The sequence below is a fragment of the Trichoplusia ni genome, chromosome 6 (genome assembly GCF_003590095.1).
Source record: "Trichoplusia ni isolate ovarian cell line Hi5 chromosome 6, tn1, whole genome shotgun sequence".
Lineage (NCBI taxonomy): Eukaryota > Metazoa > Arthropoda > Insecta > Lepidoptera > Noctuidae > Trichoplusia > Trichoplusia ni.
Genome location: NC_039483.1, coordinates 5,697,646 through 5,723,856, shown reverse-complemented (window position 1 = coordinate 5,723,856; position 26,211 = coordinate 5,697,646). Strand labels below are relative to the sequence as shown.

The 26,211-nt window shown below is 34.4% G+C and overlaps 1 protein-coding gene across 1 annotated transcript in view; it reads right to left on the bottom strand.

Moving 5' to 3' along the window:
- LOC113494904 overlaps nucleotides 1-26,211 on the bottom strand; it is an 81,196-nt gene that overhangs the window by 40,802 nt on the left and 14,183 nt on the right. The window contains exon 2 of the mRNA XM_026873421.1: nucleotides 1,733-1,912. Within this exon, the coding sequence (XP_026729222.1) occupies nucleotides 1,733-1,909 (177 nt within the window). The 5' untranslated portion in view covers nucleotides 1,910-1,912. The remainder of the gene's footprint in view (nucleotides 1-1,732; nucleotides 1,913-26,211) is intronic.

The window sequence follows — 26,211 nt, the reverse complement described above, 5'->3', positions numbered from 1 at the left end:
CCCGACCGGGGATCGAACCCGGGACCTCAGAGCTAGCGACACCTTGAAACCGGTGCGTACGCCACTTGACCAATAATAATAATTTAAACAAGCTTGAATTTAACAATAGCAACAGTCGGTTAAAAATTCAACCATCTAACTATCATGGTTTGTTAGATACATTCTGGTGTCAGACAAACAGATAGACACTGGAGCCTTTGGGTAGCAAACTCTAACAATGATGCTGAACTTCTTTTGTTAGGACTATCCTATTTTATTTAACTTCATATGTTCAATATCTATCATAAAAGCTATTGCTTTTTATAACACAAACTGTCTTAATCGACATTTAAATAAATTACATTCTTATTTCAATTACTATTTATTTATCTAGACTTTAAAAAGAGAGAAATGTTTTTTTCTCTATTAAAAGCTGGATACTCTGAATTTCTCCATAAGACCTTATTTTCTTGTCAACATCAAATTAAGTGAAATTAATCTGACATTCCATGGCTATCCATCCGGAGAGTTCTGTGATCTGTATCTAATTTACAAAAAGACTTTTGTTCATTAATAGCTGTCTACATTGCATTCCTGTTCACATCCGTCGTACACCGCAATTTCCTACTTATATTGATAGAACTTAGAAAAATAATTAATAAAAACAAGTCGGTTCATCATCATCATCATCATCTCAGCCTATCGCCGTCCACTGCTGAACGTAGGCCTCCCCCAAAGAGCGGTTAGGTGACAAATAAATCCCACAAGAGTATGTGGTGCCCACAAATGATTAGTATTTGACATTAAGCAAATTAATTACCGTCTCTTAACCTCGATCTTTATTCTTATAAGGATTTTAATATATTATTTGTAAAAATATCAGGGATTAATCCTCGCTTAGAAGATGGAGTTGAGTGATTCCCCAATGGCATTTGTGCATCTGATTCGAATGTTTGTGAAAATCACGACACAAGGATTAAATACCTTATACGTGCTTCCCTATTTATTTTAAGAAAATACTAGATATCGAAAGAACTTTCTTTGAGAAGTCCCAATAACTTCTCAAAACGACGATGTAAGAACGACGAAAAAACATGGTTGAAGCCGTGCGATACAGATATTTGAATTGCAACCTCTGAGCTGCGATCCAATCTTAAAACCCAAACAATCAAGACGATCATAATTAAACTGTTTAACTCGAGGCGATGTAAGCATAATATAACATAACAAATAAACGTGTTATATAACACAATAGCAGTGCTGAACACTGCGCAAATATTTCGAGTGTTTCTCTCACATGAGTTTCTCGTTGCTACACAAAGGAAGAGGCTTGGAGAGTTTGATTGCAGCTACTTTAAATTATAACGGCGAGATAATTAGCAAGGTTCATGAAGTTACTTGTTTAAGGTTTTAATAAGTGTTATAGATGTTTTGGGGTTTAAGTGAAGTCTTCATATTAAGAAAATTATGCAAGATTGGATTAAAAAACCGGTAAAGTTTAGGTCGGTTTCACGACACGACGGGTTCTGAGCAAATAGTGCCTTTTTGTAAAAAACCGCCTGAATGAAATCAATTTGTTATTTTTTAAGTTTATTTTCTGTAATGCGCAGAAACACCCAGTAGATAACAAACAAGCCACACCTTTATAACACTTGTATTAGTTTCATTATTCTGTTTAGGGGGTCGCCCAAATCATCATCCTTCACACGCAAAATTTAAAGAACTAGTACTAGTAGTAATATTAAATACTCACAATACAATATTTAGCGTTGCTTGGACACTCCTCCAACCGGGTAGCAGTCCTGTTACTGCAAGGCGTTATAGAACCGACGCCGTCACTGTACTGCCCACACTTCCAGCATTTGATGGCGCTGGAGGTAGCCGCTAGGGACAGCAGGACAAACACCGTGGCTAGCCGCGTACACGACATGGTCTGCAAAGAAAAGAGGGGTTTTTAAGTGGTTCGCTTAATTTACAAGGATAAAATGTCTTTTTTTTTCTTATTGAAAAATTAGCTATTCTTCAGGGCTTCAACCGCCTTGATTACGATTATAGCTGCAAGAACCCTTTTTAACGTAGTCTGATAAAAGTGTGTCCATATGTCGATCCAAGAAAACAGCGACCTCCTTACTGAATTTCATCAAAATACAGACAGATTTGGTGGAAGAGGTGGTAAACAAAACTCATGTCATATTTTTTTACATTCATTCTATGAGTGATATAGGTTACCTGTTAAATAATGTGAACAATGTATTATCCTTGAGACTGCACGGATAGCCAAGTGGTCACCACACCAGAAATTGTAAGTCACGTATCGCGGGTGCGATCCCCGGGTAGAACCAGCATTTGTGTGATCGATGGGAGCTTGTTCTGAATCTGAGTGTCTTTGTGCATGTGACTTGAATGTTCGTGAAACATCCGCAACACAAGGATTAAATTCTACTTGACAAAAGACAAAAATTGACTCATACCACAGAAATGAACATAAGAAGGCTTTATTAAGTCGTCGTATGAGGAACAACTTTATAAAAATTCTCAAGTAAAATAACGTGACCTCTTTGCACGGCGTGAAGTTTTTTATTAAGAACTTTAAACCTCATTTGGACATCCGTGAAATTGTTCTTGTTAAATGTCACCAACAGCTGTATAACCGGAATGAACTGGTTTATGCTGTGCAGTGCAGCAAGTGGAGCAATATTAAGTTTTTGATATCTCACTACGGGTAGAAGTTAAGAACAGTTTTTAACAATGAATTTCGTCTGTTCCATCAGAGTTACTATTGAAGTTAATATTTTTTATATCTACATATGTTATTCTGTTTGGATTTTGATAATATTATGTGGTACACTATACATTCAAATTTAACCGAAATAAAACAAAAAATCCATTAGGAACTATACTTATTCGCACCATATTTCCATCCGCAGGTTTTATGCCTCTATGAAAAAAGGTTTTAAAACCTACATAAGTTAACAACCAAGGAACATGTGGCTTACAGTTTAGGATTTTGGTAATTGATTGGATTCTGGCCAGCCAGATCTATCTCTGATCTTTCTGAGAATTAAGCAGACAATTTAAATGTATGTAGTTTCTCCAGATGACACCTTCTACTAGGGACTAGCGACACTAGTCCAGTTTACGACATTGTAGCCTAGAGCGCTTAGGGTAATGGCTTAGGCCCTTTGTACAGGAGTAAGGTAAGTATCTTGAATGACCCATTGCTGATCAAAGAGCCTTTGTTTTTTTAAACGACTCCCGTGCCATTGGATTTCAATCTATTTGTCGCGTGCCTTTAAAAACACTACATTCGTAAAGTAGATGCGTGTCTTAGGATCGAAATCGGGATCTTTAACTTGACATTCCTGTAGTCTTACCACTAGGCTATCACGGCTGAATAATCGCATTCTAAGCCATCGATACATCAATTTTACCAACTATGTCCGCCTTATCATCTTCCTAGCCTTTTCCCCACTATATTGGGTCGGCTTCCAGTCCAACTGGATTCTTCTAAAGTCGCATCCATACCAAAAATAATAAAACAGCTAGCACATTTTCAATAAGGTTTATTTTAAGTGCCCTTTTGTGTACAGACCTTTATGCTACAAACAGCTGAAACCACAAAGTAATTAAGTTAATCCCTGATAATAAATTAATTAGGGAAGTCGATAAATATTGTACAATAACCAGCACTCCGCTTCGTAATGTTATTAACCCAATGAATTGGGGGCCTAAAATGGACGTTTCGCAGAGTCATATTGTGTATTTGTTTCGTTTATTCCAGAATTCAATTTAAGGTTCACAAAAAATTGCTCTTTAGGACTCAAAACTCACGATTTAGATTAAAACTGCTATTACAACAAACACAAAAAAAAAAACCATTTTAAGGGATTGTTTGCAACTGTTATAAGTATGATAGCTGCAATTTTTTTACAATTTACCTATTTGTATTTTACTTATTTTAGTCATTGCTAGACTTAAAAATGAAAATTTTCAAATAAAAATATGAGTCCATCCTAGAACGTAACAATGCAAGAAATAAGATTCAAATAATGGCTATTAATGCCTATTACCTATTTAATCATATAAAATTAATTTTTAGGAAGAAAGGCATATGAAAGTTCCTCTTAAAAATCATATTCTAATTCCCGAATAACACCAGTTTAGCTCCCCAGGATTACAAGCAAATAATTCAGATGATTAATAGGAAACGCGGACTATAATTTCTCATAATAATTACATGGAAACCATAACTCATATATAGGAAGCAAGGGGGACCCATATCGGAAGACGTGAAGAGATAATTTTGGAAATTGATACTTTTGGAGAAATCTTTGTTATAGAGGAAAGTACTTTCATTGAAAATTCTGCTATATCTTTAATACTCTATTTAATTTCTGTTACGAATGTCAGGAGGAGCTCATTCTGAAGTAACAACTACAAAACTTAATCGATCACAGGTTAAGCTTCTCTTGATACAGTAGGTCCATGGACGGGTGACCTTTTATGTCGTAAAGAGTTTCACGAAAGTTACTGTAACAGTCAAATTCAAGATATTCAACGATGAAAACTGTTTTAAAGCAGACCTAGTATCCTTCAATAAGAATTATATTTTGTATTTCATTATTTTCCTATAAACTAACAATTAATTCGACTGCACAGATAGCTAATTTGTATAGATCACCACGCCAAAACCACTGTGCTCGATCTCCACGTAGGACAAGCATTAGTGTGATCCACGAATGCTTGTTCTGAATATTATGTATGTAACTTTTGTTATCAAGCCCCCGCGACATAATTATTAAATTTAATAAACATAAACATAGGAGCAAAAGTCTAGAAATGAAGACAAGTAAATTAATAACGCTATATACTCGTAACATTTCGATGGCGAACAAAAATTATTTCAAGGACTCAAAACCTAATTTCTGGCAACACATAGTTATTATTACAACGAAGTCGGCTCGACAAATTAATTAAAAGAGCTTAGGTCTAGATTACCAGACAATCCAGATTATTGATGAAAAGTTTTTGTAATTATAAAACAGAATTGATAATTGAAATTAATTGAATCAATTTGGATTTGGAAATAATTTTTAATTACATACTTGAGGAACTTGTTTTGAACTTGAAAGAAAACATTTTCTTCCAAGAATAAATTAATTTATCTGATTAATTCAAAAATTTCAATAAATTACCTAAATTATTTACATCAAAAATTTAAAAAAAAATGTTATCTACGATGTCACATTGTCAAATTTTTGCTTTATTTTTACATCTGTTATAGTTTTAGTAAAAAAATCTCTTTAATAAAAAGATTCCAACAAAACAACACCATTAAAGGATAGCATCACATTATTCGCATCGCTTTTCAATAGAAAACACTCTCAACACAAACAAATGTAACGAACAACAAAGTTTTCGAACTTGATCCACACAATGACCTAGACCGTATCAAACGCTTCATTCAAATCACTGCACCAAAACCCAACATAATTCCTCAACGGAACCGCATTTTACAGGTATTTTTAATTATAACAGCGGGTCGGGTCGTGGAGTAGTGCTGAGCACCCACTAACAATGGCTTCCTCACAATGTTCTACAAAAACAAATGTTCTGCTTCACAGCGAAAGCTACTGGGGGCATACCACTGTATCTCAAAGCAAGATTGCAGTTGTAAAAGCGTGATATCGTTCTGTGCCTTGAAGGACGCCATCTCGTTTTCACTACCGACAGACTTAGAGTAAAAAAGATGGTAGGCCTCTGATGTAGGGTGCCTTTCAGTATGCTAGTATTAGCGTCTTAGGGGAAAGTGTTTGACCGAAAATTGTTTTTGTAATGGATAAGCTGAGAGATTTTTTGGTTATAATATAAAGGTTTTTAAAACGTCAGATTTTAGAGTAATCTTAAGGTGAAGGTAAACATATTTGGAGTTATGGCGATAGCAAAGCCTTTTATCGGTAATATTACTTTCAATATTACTAGTTGAATTTTGGCCTGCTTTTAGTCAAAACGTAGTTAGTAGATTAGTTAACACTACCATCCTAACGTAAATTACTCTAAAATAGCTTTTAGTTTCAAGTAAATTAAGTTCAAACATCATTTTTTAAGAAAAATCGCATTAAATATTTAGTAAGTAGGTAAGTACTTTTCCAGAAGATATATGCATATCAATAGTAGCAAAAAATCGATTGATCAAACGCGAGAACGTAGACATTCCATTCACACAAACCCTAATTCAAATAATGGTCAAAGAAAAAAAACCACTCGTGATCTGCATTACACTAATTGGATTCTAGAAAAGCACACACTCCTCGATGAATAATTCAACTTGGCATACTAATGGCTGAAAAGACGATCGATGTTGATCCAATATTTTCTTAGCCACCACACTTAAGTGCTGAAGCATTAACGCTATATTTATTTATCTTGCTTACGTCAATCAAATTCACTTTAAAGATTATCGAAGGCATCGGACAAAAGCTGTCACGACTTGTGTTATAGCCAAAGTCGAACTTAACTTGGCAGACACTGTAAACTTGGGAACCAATATTTTGGCTCTTGAAGATAAACAAGAAAATAAATTGCATTTAATTAAAAAGGTCGACGGAATCTGAGATTCACTTTTGATTAATTATGTATTCGAATGGAAACAGTCGTTATGGTTGTTTCTTTTTTGGCGAAATGAAATTGAGATCATATTTCACTTTTTAAGTAACATCGGGCAATACCAGCAAATATTTCGGGGCTTGACAAATGGTAATAAGCTTTTGCGATACTCTGTGGAATGAACTTGTTGGAATATTAGTGAAGCTGTTTATCGAACTATACTTTGGTTATTACGTTTTCAAAGGTTTAAAATTAATATTAAACGTTTTCTTATAGAATCACAGTAGTTGTTATGCTCTTCAATTCTATCACTCTCAACTTGATGAATTATAAAGATTTGGAAAACTAATCACCTATATAAAACAATTAGCCCACAGCTTTCACCTGCATTAATAAACGCCTATTGATAAATTTTGGTGACAAAGCCCTCACAGATGCTCAGTACTGAAAGCAATCACTTTGCTAGCCACTGGATGACTTAAAAAAACGGATTAACATCACAAAGAAAATTGAACTCAACCCTTGACACATAAGGTCCAAGTTTGGATATTATCCAAACTGGCATGATGCCAAAATCGAGTAATGAAAGCGATAGGCGGTGTGCAAAATTTTAATGCGTTGTCGAAACTTTTGGAGAGCTCCCCGCTTCAGCATATAATAATGATACCTTTTGTAAAAGACAAATTATTTTATAGTTATTCTATGGAAAAGGACAAATAAGTACGGACATACTGAAATTAAATAGTTATATTATGTGAAGGTAAATGAAAAAACAAAAGAATGTGATAAAGTGACGAGTAATAGAGGTGTTCTCATGAAAACTTCACACGGCGCCTAATATTATTATAACTAGCCTAATGGCCCCATTGCTGGGCAAAGGCCTCGCCACTCTTCATCCACTTGCCTCTCTCATGAACTGCGAGTAACCAGTCACGTGGTACTAAGTCCCAATAATTGGGAACAGGGTTATAAAAAGAAAAAAGAACTCCAAATCCATGAATGCAAAAAGACAATATTTTTTCTCTATCGATGCCAAACTGATTAATATATTGAAAGAAATATTTTTGATTCTGAAAATAATCCATAAAATGTATATAGCCAAACAAGAAATCAGAGCTAAAGAGATTTAATACTTATCATGAGAAAAAAAAAACAGCTTTTCTAATCAATATGGAATCAGTATCAAAATACATTACTTATCGAATTTAAATATTATAATTGGATCTGGTAGCAAATTAATCCCGAAAACCTTGTAGCGTTTCACGAAAATCAAACCGACAAAAGAGAATTTCTTCTTAAAATAACATTGGAATTTTTCTATTCAAATCGTAATAAGATATCCAAAAACATAATATTTAATGTACTTATACAGAGCTTAATTGGTTTCCTAAATTGAGGATACAAAGAGAGAAAAACATTTGCTCTTGAAGCAGGTAATATGGATATTGTGATAACTTAAACCAAAAATCTTTTTTGTAGAAAGGAGGTTTGCCCTGCAGTTAACTCATTATAGGCTGATATTACAGAAATGCTTGGAATAAGTTTCTTCTTTTGTTCTTTTCCAGCCTCAAGATGTATTTTGCCAGATTGGGTGAAATAAGGTTATGCATACATTCAGTTACCTTTGAAAAATAGACGTAAGTTTTTATTGGGATTGCCCCACTAGTTTTATCCAGCCAGAGTCCTCAATGATGAGCTGACCGACACAGAGGCGGGGTTTCGATAAATGAATCCGACTTACAAAAGTTGTATTAATTATACAGGCATACAACAAATATTTGAGGGTCACAGACCGAATAAGAATGTTAAACAGTAAGTGGTATTTAACTATTAAGCAAGTAATCCAAACATATAAAAAAATATATGGGACCCCATAATTATACATGCAATAAAAATAATGGCAGGTGTTGCAGTAGTAATTGGGAAAAAATACAAATTTGTATTATTTTTGTGAATTATTTTTGACTTGTCTTATTATCTCCTAAACGATTACCTGATATGGATCATATAATCCCAAAATGATGCTTAACTGTTGTCAATGTTACTATCATAAACTTTCGTATAAATGAGTTACACAATTTGTAATTCAATTAAAAGTTTCCAAATAAAAGCAACAACGCTCATGTTTATGCAGAATTGCAATGTCGGGTTCAGAAAAACTTTTATGAATGCTGAAAACTAGTGGCCACTAGAGACTTGATAGCTTGAAAGTTGCCAAACAGTGTTATCAATAAACGAAATACAGATACAATCCCAACTTATAATTGGGATGAAATCTGCCCACCTACTCTGTAACTTAAAACAGAACTATTGCCGTAGAGAAAGCGACATGTAGCTACAGGGGGTATACTACTCTGTCTGACTTAGACAATGACAATAGTTCTGCTATAATATCTCATGGTACAGGCATGAATTGTGAATGGAAACTGTAAATGTAATAAGGTTGGTTGTTTCGGCAAAAGTTAGAGAGTTGGTTATTCCAAGCATTAATTTGATCGTTCGTTCGATAAAGCACTGTTTGATTTTCTGTAAAAGTATACTTTAATTTACAACTATAAATATGAATAATGCTTTAAATATTTGTTTATCTAGCACTCTACCTAAAAACTTATAATCTCACCCAAGACAAATGTTCGTGATGAGCAAGACCATTTGTTCTACGCCTAGGTGTAACTTATCTATATTATGTACTCATTCAACAAGATTTTCTTTGTTTTAGACTAGATGTCGCTGTGTGCAAGTTGAGGAATATTGTTACTGACACTACGAATGAATTATAAATTGAATTGTATTGTATAATATACCAAACCGGAAAGACGTCTCTCGCTAAAAAGGCACTAATAAAAGTGAAATGTGGACAAAACTGGGTGCTGTCCATTGTAATTTTACATTTAAACTGTGCTACTGATCACCCTAATATAAATAAATGACTTACGATTTAATTTGAATGATATTTCTTCTTTCACAGCAATTTATTTCATGAGATTCAATTACGTATCAAAGGGAATACTATAAGACCAGCAAGAGGTTCGAAATTATAAGGTACTGTTATATGCTAAATTACACGCGCAGTAATATAAAATTAAACCGATTACACCGCGGGTTTACACGTGCCATCGTGTATAGTTTCAATAAGCCGATGTCAGCATTTACTCGCCGCTCGTATTTTTCCATAAGGATTATTCAGTGTGGATTTGAACGTCGTCGTGGAACGTAAAACTCTCTAATTAATTAAAATATTTCAGAGTGATTTCTATTTCCTTTTTTAAAAAGTCATCTTGAACCCGCTCCGTATCAGTACCTACCCCTAACCTAGTTAGTTTTGGTAGCACCAATACTTAATTGTAAAAGAAAATAGCCCTTAAATTGATACATCGCCACTTCAAATCCATCACCGAATTAGCGGAAACTGAACATGCTTTCATTAGATGCCTGATTGATTGTTTGCTTGTATCAAGTGACAGTTAATCTGTGATGCATGTCACGCAGATTATCGCAGCTATTATTAACTCCTTGGTGGTTGAGATGTACAAGACTTGGTATTGGAGGTAATTGATATCTGTTATGAAAGTATTCACGTTTTAATACAAACGGGGTCACAGATAAGAAAGATTCACAGACCAGTCAAACAAGTTTGCTTCTGTTTGGTTTAGAAAAACCTTTGTGAAGATCTAGGATAGCATCTATTTACTGGACTTATTATTTGACTGGCCTGTTGGTCTAGTGGTTAGTGACCCTGACTGCTATGTCAGAGGTCGTGAGTTCGATTCCCAACCAAGACAAATGTTTGTGTGATGAGCACGATCATTTTTTCTATGTCTGGGTGTAATTTATCTATATTATGCATCTATTTAGAAATATATAAGTATGTTTATCAGTTGTCTAGTACTCATAATACAAGTTGACTTTTTCCTAGCATTGCCATTCAACGTGACGTGAACCAGCCGCGGCGGTTTTGCGTATGAATTTTTGGACGAATTTAATTTTTATGTACGGAGGAATTTTTATGTATTTTATTTTGATGAGTAACTGTGTTCTCTTTTGAGACCCTAAAATAAAAGAACATTTTCAATAAGCCGAAACAAAAACTGAAACATATAATAATTCTATAATAGTAAAATGTATTTATCGATATGTCATCGTTCCTTAAGCTGTCACTTTGGATATTCAGACATAAACCCTTGTCATGAGAAGCAGGGGACACTTAAATCACGATTACTTGTCAAAATTGACAGTTATGCGTGAAACACGGAAATTTATTATAATGTATGGCTTGGTGTGAAAAGGTTATGGGTTATGTTGGATTGAATATCAGTTATAAATTTGTGTTTAATGTAATTTATATTTGGGTGAGTAGTTTCTTACGTGTACTTAAATTGAATTGAAAAACCGGTCATATGCTGAAGATAAACAAATCGGTGGGGGGACAATTTTTTTTTTTCATGCATTGCAATGCATGCAAATAAATCATTTTAGAAAATTTCAACATAACTGTCTGGAGACGGAAGAACGAACGGACAGACAGACAGCAGACAAGGCGAAGATTCGGTAATAGGGTTCCATTTATACCCTTTGGGCAAGGAATCCCAATAAGAAACGGCAACACTTTGACGTGACAATAAAATTCTGCACCTTGGCAGTAATCTGTTTTACCACATATGGTTACAAAAAATCCATGGATATCTATTTACTGTAACAAAATTTATCACTTTACAAAAAAAATGGTTTTAATCAAACACTAAGCAATATAGCAAACATAAAAACACACGAGAGACAAATTCAATATTGACAAATACAAACGAAACAATCATAAAAATAATTACAATCCATTTCAGACACCAAAATATATCGAACGAATTCGTAGATACACTTCACTCCGACAGTAACCATCACACTTTAATATAAACTTCACCTTTATTGTAAAGGCATAAGGTACATTTTTGTATAAATTTGTCACTATAGTTCTGTAGCCGACTATACGATGTTGGAGCCCAGTGATAATACGACGATAGCAAAGATGTTATTTGTCTGTTCAAAGTAAACCCGAAGGAAAATGAAAACTCGTTTAAATATACATGGTGTACAATAAAGAATATTCTAATCTAATCTAATCTAATCTATACATTTTCTTTTCGGAAAATGATGTGTTATTTTCTTTGAGGTTATGTGGCATTTTTTTCTCACTGCTTTTATCATTTTTGTTCTAACATCAAAATCATCACCCTTTTTTTGTTAGGCGGGGGAATCCTCATGGACACCCGCCCCCTCGGGGGAGGGAACGGGTAATGCTAGACACTTGCTGACAAAACTTAACCCCTGGGTGACGCATGTCGAAACGCATATCATTGCTACATGAGCCATCATCGTCACCCTAGCCTTTTCCCAACTACATTGGGGTCGGCTGCCAGTCTAACCGGATGCAGCTAGGTACCAGTTTTTCACAATGAATAACAGGCTTCAGGAAGCCTGTTACCTGGACACCTTCATTCTAACGTATTTACAGTAAATACTTTAAAGTCAAGTGGGTTTTAGTTACTGAACGAAATCTTTCAAGTGGAAACGTGACTGTACACTATATTATGTAGAAACATCTCTCTTGCTGGTATTAATACCCCTGAGAACATCAAACCATTTGATCGACAATGATATCTTTCGACTCAAAACATCAACAGTTTTCTTCCTCTTCTCGGGCTTTTCACCACCGCCTCATACGTTCTTGTTAAATTCCTTAACAGATTTTTTCATACAAAGAATGTCAAATTTATTTGCCATAAAGCGGGTGATTATGAAACATGCGCTAAGTATTTTTATTTCACTCCAAAGAGTCCCTTAAGAGTTTACACTAAATACACATAAGCATGCATGAAATATCACTATCATTCCAAAATAACATAGTCAATATCACCCTTCAAAAACCCTCACATTAATACAAAATACACATTAGGGCTAAAGCTCCCATTATTTAAGGGAAAGCAGTCATCTGTCAGAATTGACCCATCCGCAATCCACGCATCATGTCTGCCTTTCCAAAGCTGATAACAGATTGACCGGACGACCCTTACGCGTCATGGATCCTCTATGAGAAGATTAAGTATGGTATCAGAATCAGAATCATTAATTATGCGTAAAAACATAGGTAGACATAAAATACAGATCTTCAGAGTATGGACAGAGCGCTGTGGTTTGTCTGTGATAAGACATAAATATGGGTAGAATGTACAAAAAATGTCTTATAAGCGGAAGATACTTATGGACTACAGTGAGACATTTATAGGCTTGTATTTATTTACAGACACTCTGAAAAATATAGCAACACAGTATTTTATCGATCTTGATGTAGTTAAATTTATATTCGTGCGATATTCCTACTAAATATTAAAAAAAAATGTTACAAACACTATAGGACTATACTGTGTTACTGCTCTTCTTGTTAATTGCAGCGTGATGGTATTATATCCTATAGCCTCCCAGAATACATTGGCGCGTTCAAACAAACAAACTCTTCAGCTTTTCAGTACATAGATTTTCCAACTCCAGATTTTCAACGTTAAAATAGAGATTTATCTCGCTACGTTTTCGCTGCTATTAAGGATAGATGTCTAAGAAGGATTAAAAAAGCACATAATAGTTGAAAAATCACGTCTATACTGGCCTATAGTAACAAGATATAGACCGGATGACCCTAACGCGTCACAAATCCTGTATGACCTTAGGGTTGTATAGATCTTGACACGACATCGATGTTAGTTTAATTTATGTGGATAGATGCGAAATGCTAGGATTGAGGGGTTACAGCGAGTTGAGACACTGAATACATAGCATACCAACTATGTTGGGGTCGGCTACCAGTCAAACCGGTTTCAGCTAAGTACCAGTGTTTTACAAAGAGCGACTGCCTATCTGACCTCCTCAACCCAGTTACCTGGGCAACACAATACCCCTTGGTAAGTCTGGCCGTCAGACTTTTCAAGCTTCTGACTACCTGTAACGACTGTCAAAGATGTAGGAATAACAGCCGGGACCCACAATTTAACGTGCCTTCTGAAACACGGAGGAACTCGTTATGACAAAGATGGTCACCCATCTACGGACCAACTGCGTCAAGCATAGCTTCACCTGTGATCGAATCACTTATGCGGTTATAGCTTAGCCACGAGCTCGTCAAACATCAACTCCTCATACACTGGCATTTCTGTAACGTGAATGTCGGTGGTATTGTGACGATTGCCCGACTAGTTTCGGAATCAACCAGAGTCCCTAACTTTACCTTTACGATGAGTTACAAGTTCGTTTAATACAGTAAATACAAGGTTTGTTTGATTCCAAATTAATAACAATATTATAACCAACTTTGCTTCTGCAAAGAACATTAGTCAATAATTGAATTAATCTTCATGCTAAAAGCCAATACAATCCACATTACCTTAGTTAACCAAAATAATATAATTACCCAAACAATATCTTTGGTAAGCGCAGCCTCAAACCGCATCAATTTATCTTATACAAAGACGTGGTCTTATAGAGGATGAGTTAATTGACGCAAAGGTTTCGCAGGAGTCGAAATCTCAGGGATACGAGGAAAAACATACTCTAGTACTTTCCTTATTGCGTTTTTGTTAACCCTGCCAGATATTATATGACTGCAATATGATGGAGCTTGAAGGATGTTCTGAATTGCATAAAAAGAAAATTGATTCAATGGTTCCGTACCTAACAAATGGAAATGGTATACTGGTCTACGCAAAATCTACGAGGTTTTAGTAGGTGTAAATTAACTTGTGTAAAGAAATCGTCCTCGGTTTAGTTCGCATTCCATTAAAAAGAACATCTGTTTCTGTCTGGCATAGAAATCTTATTTAAATAACTTTAGTAGTTCGTACAAACATTTGGTTGATCAATGTACATAGCACGAGCTTTCCTTGTGGTAGCAAGACGGATATCAGCTGTAATTAATTGCTTAAACAGCTGGACTAATTTCGATGAAATTTGGAATAGAGGTAGCGTTCGCCTTGGATTGACACAGGCTACTTTTATCCAACGGTGTTTTAGAAGGGTAATGTTTTTGCAGCTATGACCGAAACCCCAACGGGCAATGCTGCGAACAACAGCAAATCTACAAATAATCATCGGAATCTCAGGATAACATACTTCTTAAAACAAAAGTATATTCATCTGCTAACACCAGTCTTCACTCATGTATTTTTTCAAACTCTGAACACAGTAATAGTTGGATGTTTACCTTCCATCAGATTGCCCCAACTTATACAAATATTATTTCTCGTTTCACGATTCAAATGACATGCCTGAAGCGTTGTTTACTAAATTCTGGGAGCGCTGTATTCGAATTTTGAAGATTTTTATTTTTTTTATTTTTTTACGTACCTTTGTTAATCTCGACTGGACTTCTGAATACATGCGAAGTGAAAACTCGGAATAAAACCTTTTTTCACAGTTTTCTTTTTTCGTCTTTTTTGTGGGTTCCGAGCGATTAAATGTAATTTTGTGAGGACATTTATATGTTAATCTTGGGATGAAAAGAAAGCAACGTTTATCATGCTAAAGCCTGTTCGCTAGAGGTCATCTCGGGGAAGTGAAAATAAACGGGATTTTATAACCTGTGTTTAGGTGTTTGAAAGGAGATTGCACTGAACTGTATTTGAGAATGGAGTGACGAACACTTAACTGTTAGGTCAACGCATATTACAAACTTTTATATAAATTATTAATTAACTTTTCATCTTAATATAAATCATTAAGATGGAAAAGTGTGCACTTGACACAACTTGCAATGATAAAAATATGCAAAAAAAGAACAAGTATGATAGAAAATAGCCGCGCTGCATTAACACGACCACACAACCCAAGCCGCGGTCAAAAGTAAGTTAATTCATAAAACTATCATATTTAAATACGATGACCACAAAATGCAGAATAGTTCGTTAAAACTGAATGGTTCAGCGTATAAAACTGAATGACACTTAACCATCTTTTATGTCCACAATGTGGAAAAAATAGTCAGCAAAGCCTTAATAGGCGGACACTTATTATACAAGTATCGCCACTCAAAACTGAAAACAAATCTGCTTTACTGTGCTTTTAGTTTCATTCATTTAAAAAGTTTGAAGAACAATGTCACTCGTCTAACTTGAACTTTATGACTGTGACAATTAAATCCATTTTCAATTGTAGCATCTGCATCTCTAAAGTTAATGTTTTACAATTTTTATTTAGTGCTCGTAATTATAATCTAAGTCAATACTAATTATATTTAAAATATAAAAAGAAAACAAAAGAATATCCTTATTGAATTGAAATTGGAATAAAAAACAATGCCAGTGTTCGCAACATTTATCCTAAAGGCTCAATTTTATTAATCGAATCAGATAAAAAGACACATGAAGCAAGAATAATCCAATAATCCAATTTCTACTTTAACTTCATAACAATTAAGTCCATATTCAATTGCAGCCGCACCGCTATCTGTAACTTAAATTTTATATAACTTTGTTTTTTTTTTAATATAACGGTCTTGCTCCTAACAATTACGTCTTGAATATATCTAATAAAAACAAGAAGATCAATTTTGGTTAAAAAATAGAACAAGAAGCAAAACAAAAACCAGTGTTTCCCAAATTTCTTCTCGAAGTACACACTACAGACTATTAAGGTCGGAATAATTAATCAAGCTGACACTTGCGTAAATACCAGCTATTCCGAATCTAAAATCAAATGATCATTAAGCCACAAACATTATATATCACACAACACTATAATGGCTCGGTCATGATTTAAATAACTCTTTGGTAAGAATAGAAAGGAATTTCTGAAATTAGTCTTTTGAGAAATTCTCTTGCATTTGTGAATAACAATACGCAAATTTATCCTATAAAGTAATATTCTATTGGTGATCTCAAACAAACTTTGCATCATCATCATCATCATCAACCCATATTCATCCACTGCTGGTTATAGACCTCTCCAAAACGCCATCGAGATCTATCATCGACTGCTCGCATCCAGCTCCAGCCGTCTTGCGCAGATCATCACTCCACCGTGCCTGAGGACGTCCTACACTACGTTTGCCGAAACTTTGCATATTAAGCCTAATTTACATTTTCGTGAATTGACTAAATTTCTTAAATTTTCTGTTAAAAATATTTTACACAAAATTAGTGTGTCAAATATAAACTCATTTTGAGCACTATAACATAATTATCATTGCAATATCATCCCAAAATCAACCACAAATAATTTTGTCAACCAAAACCATTTCAAAATCTAAAACAATTTCCTAATACCCCTACATACAATTTCACAAACAATTTTTATTCAACAAAACAGCAACGAAATTTCCAGTAACAATTTCCAACAAAAATACTCTGACACTGACCGGGCAATTACAGGCTTCGGATGTTAAAAAGGCAGAAAAAACCGCGCGACTTCATTAGTATTTCCCGTTTGCCAGACAAAGTTTCGTCCCCTATATTCTGCCCACAAATTCTGTGGAACGATGAAAGAGCCTCGAAAGAGTACAGGAAATCTAAGCTAGATATAATTTGATGAAATTTTAATGGTTTATTTTAGCAGTTAATGTAGCTTTAGAAATTGTTTTGCAGTGTTGATGGTATAAATGAAATGTTTAATTTCAAATTAGGCATGTATTGAGGTTTGTTATAAAAAGTGACTTTCGAAATTTAGAATTAATTTCCTTGAATTAGTAAATTCTTGTGTCACGGGGGTTCTACAAATATTCAAGTCACATGCACAAAGACACCCAGGCTCTATACAAGCGTTCCTGGATCACTCAAATGCTTGTCCTACGTGGGTATCAAATCCGTGACACGTTGCACAAAGTAGCTATGGCATGGTATCCTATTACCACTTGGCTATCCATTCAGTCGAATGCAAATGAATTAATCAAATAATTTTATTTCAATGCGTAATAGTACCAGCCTCAGATCATAGGATGGCTTATGTTTTCGATTTTGTGAATAAAATGTAACATTTGTAATTATCTTAATTTATGTATAGTGTAAGTGTGAGTCGGACTCACTACACTGAGGGTTCAATACAAATAAGTTACATGAACATTTTGCATTGCAGTCAAATTCGTAACCGAACTTAATGTCGCTTTATTATGGCTGCAACAGAAATATATAATCTGAAATTTCACAGTTCCCAAGATACAGCCTGGTATCGGACAATAAATACTTAGCAATTATTTTTTCCGTTGGTTACTAAATCCTCACGATATTTCTGAAACCTATTTCAAACATGATGGTCACATTTGCCGATACACGTACACAACACATTGAAACATATATGTATTTCCGTATAACAAACTCATAAATAAATGTAAGCACCAAAACGACAACAAATTCAATTTACACGTGCCACGATGAACTAAATTAACAAAATTAAATGAGCAACATAAATGTTTGGTGACAAAATACAAACATTTTCATCAACTGAAAATAATCATCCTCGCCGGCCAGTTTTAATTTTAAATCGGATTGAAATTATAATTTAAAGTCTTTACACTAAATTAATTTAGTTGTTTATATGTAAATACTTTGTTTTGCATGTAATTTGATACAGTACATTTAGAGCGCTTTTCCCTTAAAATAATTAATGCAACGTATGCGTATTTTGTAATTATTATAAAGCACATATTTACTTAAATTATACAACAGCTTACTCACTCGTGTTAATCGGGATCTCCAGACTAGTTTCGACACTAGCGAAACGAGTTCGACTCGCGATTCTGTTTGGATACAAAACTAGTCGGACGATTCCGCTTAATAGGCATGGTTTAAACTTTTCATTTAAATATGAATCTTACTCACGAAGGTCTTTTTTTAAATTAATTGAAAAAAGAGTTAAAACTGACGGTTCCGTACAAATAGGCTAAAAATAAATAAATCGGCTAGGTTGTACACTAATAACTAAATATAAATAGATTGGTGATAATTTTAATGATGACAAGCCTGAATAAGGATGTACCATTTTTACCGTTTAAGTTCGGACCCAAACTTTCCAAGTGCACATCACATCCAAGCTTATATTTGGTTCGATACGCGTCATGGTTACGATGAAGATATGACACGAACATTATTGGCCTAGCCTTTTCCCAACAATGTTGGTGTCGGCTTCCAGTCTAACCGGTTTCAGCTAAGTACCAGTGCTTTACAAGGAGCGACTGCCTATCTGACTTCCTCAACCCAGTTACCCAGGCAACACGTTACCCCTTGGTTAGACTGTTTGTCAGACTTTTCAAGCCCCTGACTACCTTTAACGACTATCAAAGATGTTGGAATAACAGCCGGCACCCACAATTTAACGTGCCTTCCGAAACACGGAAGTACTCGTTATGACAACGATGGTCACCCATCTACGGACCAACCGCGTCAGGAGTAGCAAACCTGTGATCGATTCACTTATGACGTTAGAGCTTAACCACGAGCTCATCCCGAGATATGACACGAATATTAAAAAAAAGTATTCGAATCGTCATCTATTGAAGTAGAAGATTCTGAATTTAGAACCACGTTCTTGACACAAATGATGACACTTTTGATACGAATACTTTTTCGATGACAAACTCGAGATCAGAACCGATATTTTGTCTTTGGAATATGAAGTGTCAGTCATTTGTTTTCTAACTTTAGATTTAGATTGGTGCTTTTTTGTTAGTTTTGTTAGTTAATGTTTACAACCATTAACACTATTTTTCTTTGCTGTTTTTCTCCATGAAAGTGATATTTTGGAACCGCTCACATAGAATCAGTAGTTCTATAAATAAACCTTTTATCAAGCGTCTTTTTAGGCCTATAAGAAATGAAAATGTTTTGATTTTGGATTTAAGAAAAACGAAGTACAAGAAAACCGAAAACAACAGTAGTTTTTACCAAAAAAAAACAAATTATCTCATTTACAATCTTTGTCAATTTTAAGACGATTACATCCAAGAGTTTTTAAATTACTTAAGTTTTTTGATTTCCTTAAACAAAGATAATTAGTGTGCTTAACCAACACACAGTAATTCATACATTAAGACCACGAACACACAGATCCGAAACTATCACTCTTGAACCCCTAATTTATTCCCTTAATACTACGTCACAAATCTTGTGTGTTTGGCTGTGTCATATCCAATCTCTCATCCACTCTATCTAAGGGCCACTTGGACCTATGGCACGCCTTGAGCGGGTGTCATGTACCGCGGTTAGCCGGGCAGTGGCCACGCCCATTCGGTTGTGACGTCATAGATTTGATGGGACAGATAGAGCCGAAATATAAGAAGGCAGAATACCTACAGGATAATTTTTAAAATGCAGTACTATTTTTTGAAATTGGGTTAATTGTGAATCGGGCTCTCGACTATGATGGTAAAAATAGTCTAAAGTAATAAAACTTTGTAAAAAATTGGGTCACACATCAAATTTATAACTGTTCGAAACGTTGCTTAACTTTGAGGTTAAGTTAACATTTCGGGGGTTACCGCTGTTCAAATTACTCAAATGCATTAAACGGTACCAGGACAAGTCAAACTACATCACCTGTCAAACAAATGTCATTCCCATACATTTGAATATTGTCCAATATTACGCAAACAGAAAAAACAAAACACAATCAAAGGACCAGGGTGTTCGTACAAATGTTTACAATTACCAAACGCTAAAATTTTAAATTAAATCAGGGAAAACCGCCTTTATTGTTAACACGTGGGTTCAAAACATTTCTTTGTTGAATATGAATCCACATTCGACCCTTGCAATTTTTTCCTAAAACAATTATTAGGTATTTTTTAAATACAAACAAACGCTTTGTGTTTTTATTTTCAGCGTTTCAACATTGCTGTTGTTACAAACAAAAAAAAAGTAGCAAACGCTCGTGTTTGTAATTTTATTAAAAGAGTGAAATAAAATGTTTGGTCAATTTTTTGTAAGTTCCTCTTTGTGCGTTTTAGGTACGCGAAAAAAACGTTTCAGGGTATCAGTATTAAATTTCCCTTAATACTTATAGATTACTTCCTAAAACTGATCATTCGAAATATGTCTCGAAATTCACATGACAACAAGATTATAACACCCAAATAAAAATACATAGTCCGAGTATTAAAATAATGTACAAAAATATTCTGAGAATAACCCCCTCATTTTTATACATGAACGCCATTTGAAGTCTCGGTGGCAGCGAGACACCAAGATAGACCCCTAATTGGGACTATCAAGACGGTTGTTCTAGTTTGTTTCGTTGTGATTATCATAAACCTCAAGTAGTAAGTTTTTATGATGACCCCAAAGTGGGTTATATAAAAATGGAAAATAGAACAGTTTTGGCACCGGATTCGACGCAATTGTTATAAAAATTCTAATTTACTGAGCTATTGCAAAAGCCGAGATGATTTGGTATCGAGAGTAAAAATCTTTTAAGTACTTAGTTAGGTAATAAAACCTTATCAGACTTGTTATTATGTGTCTTTCATCCTTAGAATAAAAGGAGCTTATGATTTAAACATATTTTTGTTAATTAAACTCAAGTTTTCGCATCAAGATCAAACAGACAGTTTATTACATTGGCTACCACAGATAAAAAATACCACAGAACACATAAGCATACTATGTTTACACAAACTAATTTATAGATGACACTAGTATATATTTTGTTACTTTATATTCAATTACATTTTAACAATTTTAAATCTTCACAAATTGACAAACCAATTTTGCTTTTTAACTCCATTAGCTATTTTATGTTTAAAGTCGGATTCAAAAATAATTTCACGTTAAAATTGTACTACATTTATCATAAATATCTGAATAACCTTTAAAGCATCCATCAAATAGAATAATCCGATCACTTAATTCACAATTATACCCATAACGATATCGCAATGATCATCAAAGACCGCTTTAAGAAAACTGTTTAAAGTCCAAGTGCTTTCATTAGTCCAAAACCGAAATAACACAGATTACTTTCCTCCGAACCGACGTTTACGTTAAAGATACTAGGAAAAACTTAAAGACTACATCAAATAAAAACGCTTTTGGGGACCCCTAATTGGGCTCTTGTAAATTGTAAAGAGATATAGGCTGTACCGAATTTGTTTAGCTAATTATCATTATTTATGTTGCAGATTCAGAATTTAGTGGAAGGTGCAATTAGAGTAGAAGTGCCTAGTGTAGACTAAAATAAAAAGTGAAAGGTGTGCTCAAATGCGGGCAGAGGTAACGACACAAAAGATTTATATAAAAGGTGGGTTGCAAGTGGGTGCTGTCTAATGTAACTTTATAAACATAACTTAATAATAATTAATAATTTTTAAATATATCTTTTCTTCAAAAGTGCTACATAGTGGAATAATTTTAATAAATTTTGTTTTTTATTGATTTTGATATACTAAATACTGACAACGACAAGAATTTTCGCAATACATATAGAGATCCTAAACTCACACGAAACTAGGTATTTATAATTATATTTTATTTATGCACACACATAATATTATATGTCATGTTTAAGAATATAATACTACGATCAATTTGTCTCTTAAATTATCTGTGTAAATTTTAATTATTGTTTTTCTTACGACCGATGCTACGATTCGATATTAACATTTTGAAAATATTAGAAAAGTTCTATATTTGTAATATAATCACAAGGGAAACGGTTTATGCCATCTGTGACACTGATTGATACTGATAATGCGTTTGTTGAAGGGTTACCCTATTTATTGCGGGACCCTGATATGGGGTTCCATGTAAAAAAATATGGAGGGACAGGTTTGACAGATTACAACATCTTTTTGGAAAAGGAATTTTGTGCAGGACTTTAATTTATAGAGATTAAATATTCAGAATTTAATCTCAGTGTTACGGCATGAGTGTCTACTGGAATCCTAAACTTTTTCTTAGCACAGGATTATTTGCAATTTGTTAAAAAAAACTAAGAAGCCCAATTTTGGACTGGGATTTTTTAAGTTGATTGATTAAACATTTTCACGAATACTAAAGTAGAGGTAAAGTATAAGGAAACAAAAGACAGTAAACTCTTCTACTGTTAAAGCAACAGAAAGATACTTTTGTAGCATGTTTAGTGAAATAAAAACGTTGAATCTTAAAATACAGTTCATTTGTTACATAGATATGCAAACACTGATATATATGTAGTATAAAAAGATTTCAAACCGTCTGTAATGGTTTAGAAAGTATTGATAAGAGGCAACGTTTGTTTCCGTTTGGTGTATGCGTTTTACAATGTCACTTACATCGTGGAAGCATCAGGATGTTAAAAGCATTTTTTTTTGTTTTTAATATGAACGTCGAAAAGAATATAGGTATATTTTTTTTTTAAATTACCTAACTTTCAAAAAATGTCTTTAGGTAACTTTAGAAATAAGAGCCTTCTAGTTAAGCCATGAAGTTTATTTAATACTAGCTGTTGCCCGCGACTTCGTCCGCGTAGTTAGAAGATATAAGTTATGATTTACATCTACCTTGTTTTTTCCACATTTTCCATTGTATCTTCGCTCCTATTAGTTGCAGCGTGATGATTTATTAAAACCTTCCTCGATAAATGATCTATTGATCACAAAAATATTTTTTCAATTTGAACCAGTAGTTCCTGAGATTAGCGCGTTCAAACAAACAAACTTTTCAGCTTTATATATTAGTATAGATAGTCTGGTTTACTGCACCAGTTTAGTGGGTTTGAAACATTTTATTATATGGCTTGCATATAATAAGAAACTTTAATCAAGAAATGTATTCCTTGTATCGTGGGGGTTTTACAAGCATTTAAGTCACACAGGCTTTTATTACACAAACGCCTTGTCTCAGATCGAACCCGCGACACGACATTCCCAGTAATTTTGGCCTGGTGACCGTGGTCACTTGGCTATCCGTGCGGTCAAAATTTGAACTAACCTATATCTCTCTTATACGTGATAGCTGATTGTATATACATCTTCAGTAATTTATTTACCGTTTACTTTTTGGCTCGCCGTTCAAAACAAATAAAATCACATGAAGAAAAAATATCGCTCAAGCCGAATATATTGAAAACGATCCCAATATCACACCTCGTATCGTTTGTTATACTCAATATTATACATGCAAACATATGTTATTTTTGTACATTTCCATACGGAAATTCGACTGTCGATCTGACAGACTGCCACTCACCATTGTAACAAATAACGTTTCCCCTTTTGCTACATTTTGTACTACTCACATTGCCACATATAAACTTGACAAGCCGTATCAAGAACATCAATTGGAGTGACAATAAACACTTTTTCTTTCGTACAGGAAACCATCAAATTGCTTCTGTTGCTTTGGGTTGAGCGGAAGGGAGTGTCAATCTTTAACCGACTAAAAACTAAGGACGCAAAGGGCAAAGGAAGGCCAGAGACCTAAGTGGTAAGCATTTTTACTTTAGGTTTCATCAAATAAACCAAGAAAAAAACAGATAAAACAGTCAAAAACTATTCAATTACGAAAACACTAAACAATATGATTTTTGGACAAAAGCATTGGAAAAGGAATATTGTTCTACAAAATCCAAACTTTTACCTTGATATGATAGTAATCATAATCATATATTGATGTTATGTTAATAATAGGAAAAAGCAATTTTCTACAATCCATAATCTTTCTATAACATAATTCTGCTCAATCCATTTCGTTTTGCATATATTACAGAATCCCTATGGGAAATTGAACAGCGATCTCAATCTCAACAGATCATTGCTACTATTTTTATCTCTTCTTTTTTCAAATCAGAAGTTCTGATTTGAGTTTCCAAACCAGAAAAATTCTATATCGTTTTTCCTAATTCTTTTATTTATAATTTTTACACCCAAAACAAAAAGGCGGCGAAAAACGGAAACATTTTCCGTATTCTATTAACCTTCTGCTCCGTAAAGCATACGAAATTAATTTTCTCTAAAGGAAATTATATGGTGAGTTCATCCTTGGATTACTTTCCCAGCAATTAGTTCTAAGACGTGAGCCGAGAACATTACATTAAGCCTAATAACCCTTTTTCGCTCAATCAAGTTTAACGAGAGACGCATCGTAATGCCTGTAACTGCTGTAATCGCACGCAAATCGAGAGTGTTAAACAAAGAGGATTCCTTAAATGCCGAGTTAGTGATTCGGAAAGTATGTGTGGTATTCTTGATGGCTCATTGCTTTTGGCACAAATGTCTTGGGAACATTCAACAGCTTAGACACAGACCACCGAGTTCTTAACAAATCTCAGGTGTGCTGGTTTCCTTGTGATATTTTCCTTCACTGTTGTAAGAAAGTGGCAAATACACATAGTCAATTAGAAATCTATCAAGTTTTGCATGCAAAAATTGGAACCTGCAGCCGTTGACTTGGCAGTCCAATGATCATAATACTAAGCTACTGCTTACAAAATATGTCTTTAAATGATGTGCTTTTTCTGTAAAATGGAATGAAAATACAAATAAAAATTTTCGGACTACACTACACTAACCACTACACCAACAGGCCTGTCATTCGCCGTATACTTCAAACACGGACTTATGAACGTCACCTAGTATCGTTTGTGATGTCTGTGTGTCAGTAGCATCTGTACAAAGGTTTACTCTGGTAAGTAAGGTAGCCTATACACAGAGCACTTAGCCAATGATTCACACATCGCTGTCGGTCAGCTGTCGACCGTTGTTGCACGTCATACCCCGCCAACAAGAATTCGGCCTAGTATGAGACGAGCTCCCGGCACTTTGTTTTTTAAATTTGTAGTCTTTTTGTTTTTATTTTGTAGTCATAGCGGTCACGTGAATAAATCATCTATGACAATTTCGATGTTTGTTATTTTCATATTTGTTGTCAAAACGGCAAGAAGAATACATCGTCTGTGATCATTTTAAGTATCTACGTATCACGGTTGTTGAGATACTGCCTGGTTGCAAATAGACAGACAAATGTCTAAATAGCAGTGTACCGCTCCCTTTGAGTTAGGAACCCAAATAAAATTTCATGTCTCTTTTGTTTTGTCAAATATAAATCATCTAATTCCTTAAGTCCGTTTTCATTCATAGTACCGTGTCTGTTAAGCAATACTCACTTATTCACTGAATCTATGGACGCATTACTATTCTCTACAATTAAATTGAACCTAACACACCATGACTCCAATATCTTAAGACGTTTCGACAGCTTTATGTTGTGTTGGACGATAAATATTAAGAGAATAGCAAATCTGAAATGTGAGTGAATTTCCACGTATCCCATTTCAATGGTCGGGATTCAGACAGCAATAGAAACAGGTAGACCGAAATTGGTGGACAGGTAACAGGTAATAGGGTTTCAGGATACAAAAAGAAGTCTCGAAGTCTTTGCTACTGCGATATTACGAAAAAGTATGAGAGAGATCTGGAAAAAAACCGGTTAAATTAAGTAGGCTAAAGAAAAACAATTAAAAATGTTTTCATCCATCACACTTATGACCGTACCAACTTTTATCGAACCTCAATGTTTAATTTATTGGCTGCTACTGCTGCGCATTGGTTTCCTTAATGCTGAGGGTCGTGACCACCTCTTGGAAACGTCGTACTGAGTTTAACCTTCCGCCATTTGTTAGTAGCAACGG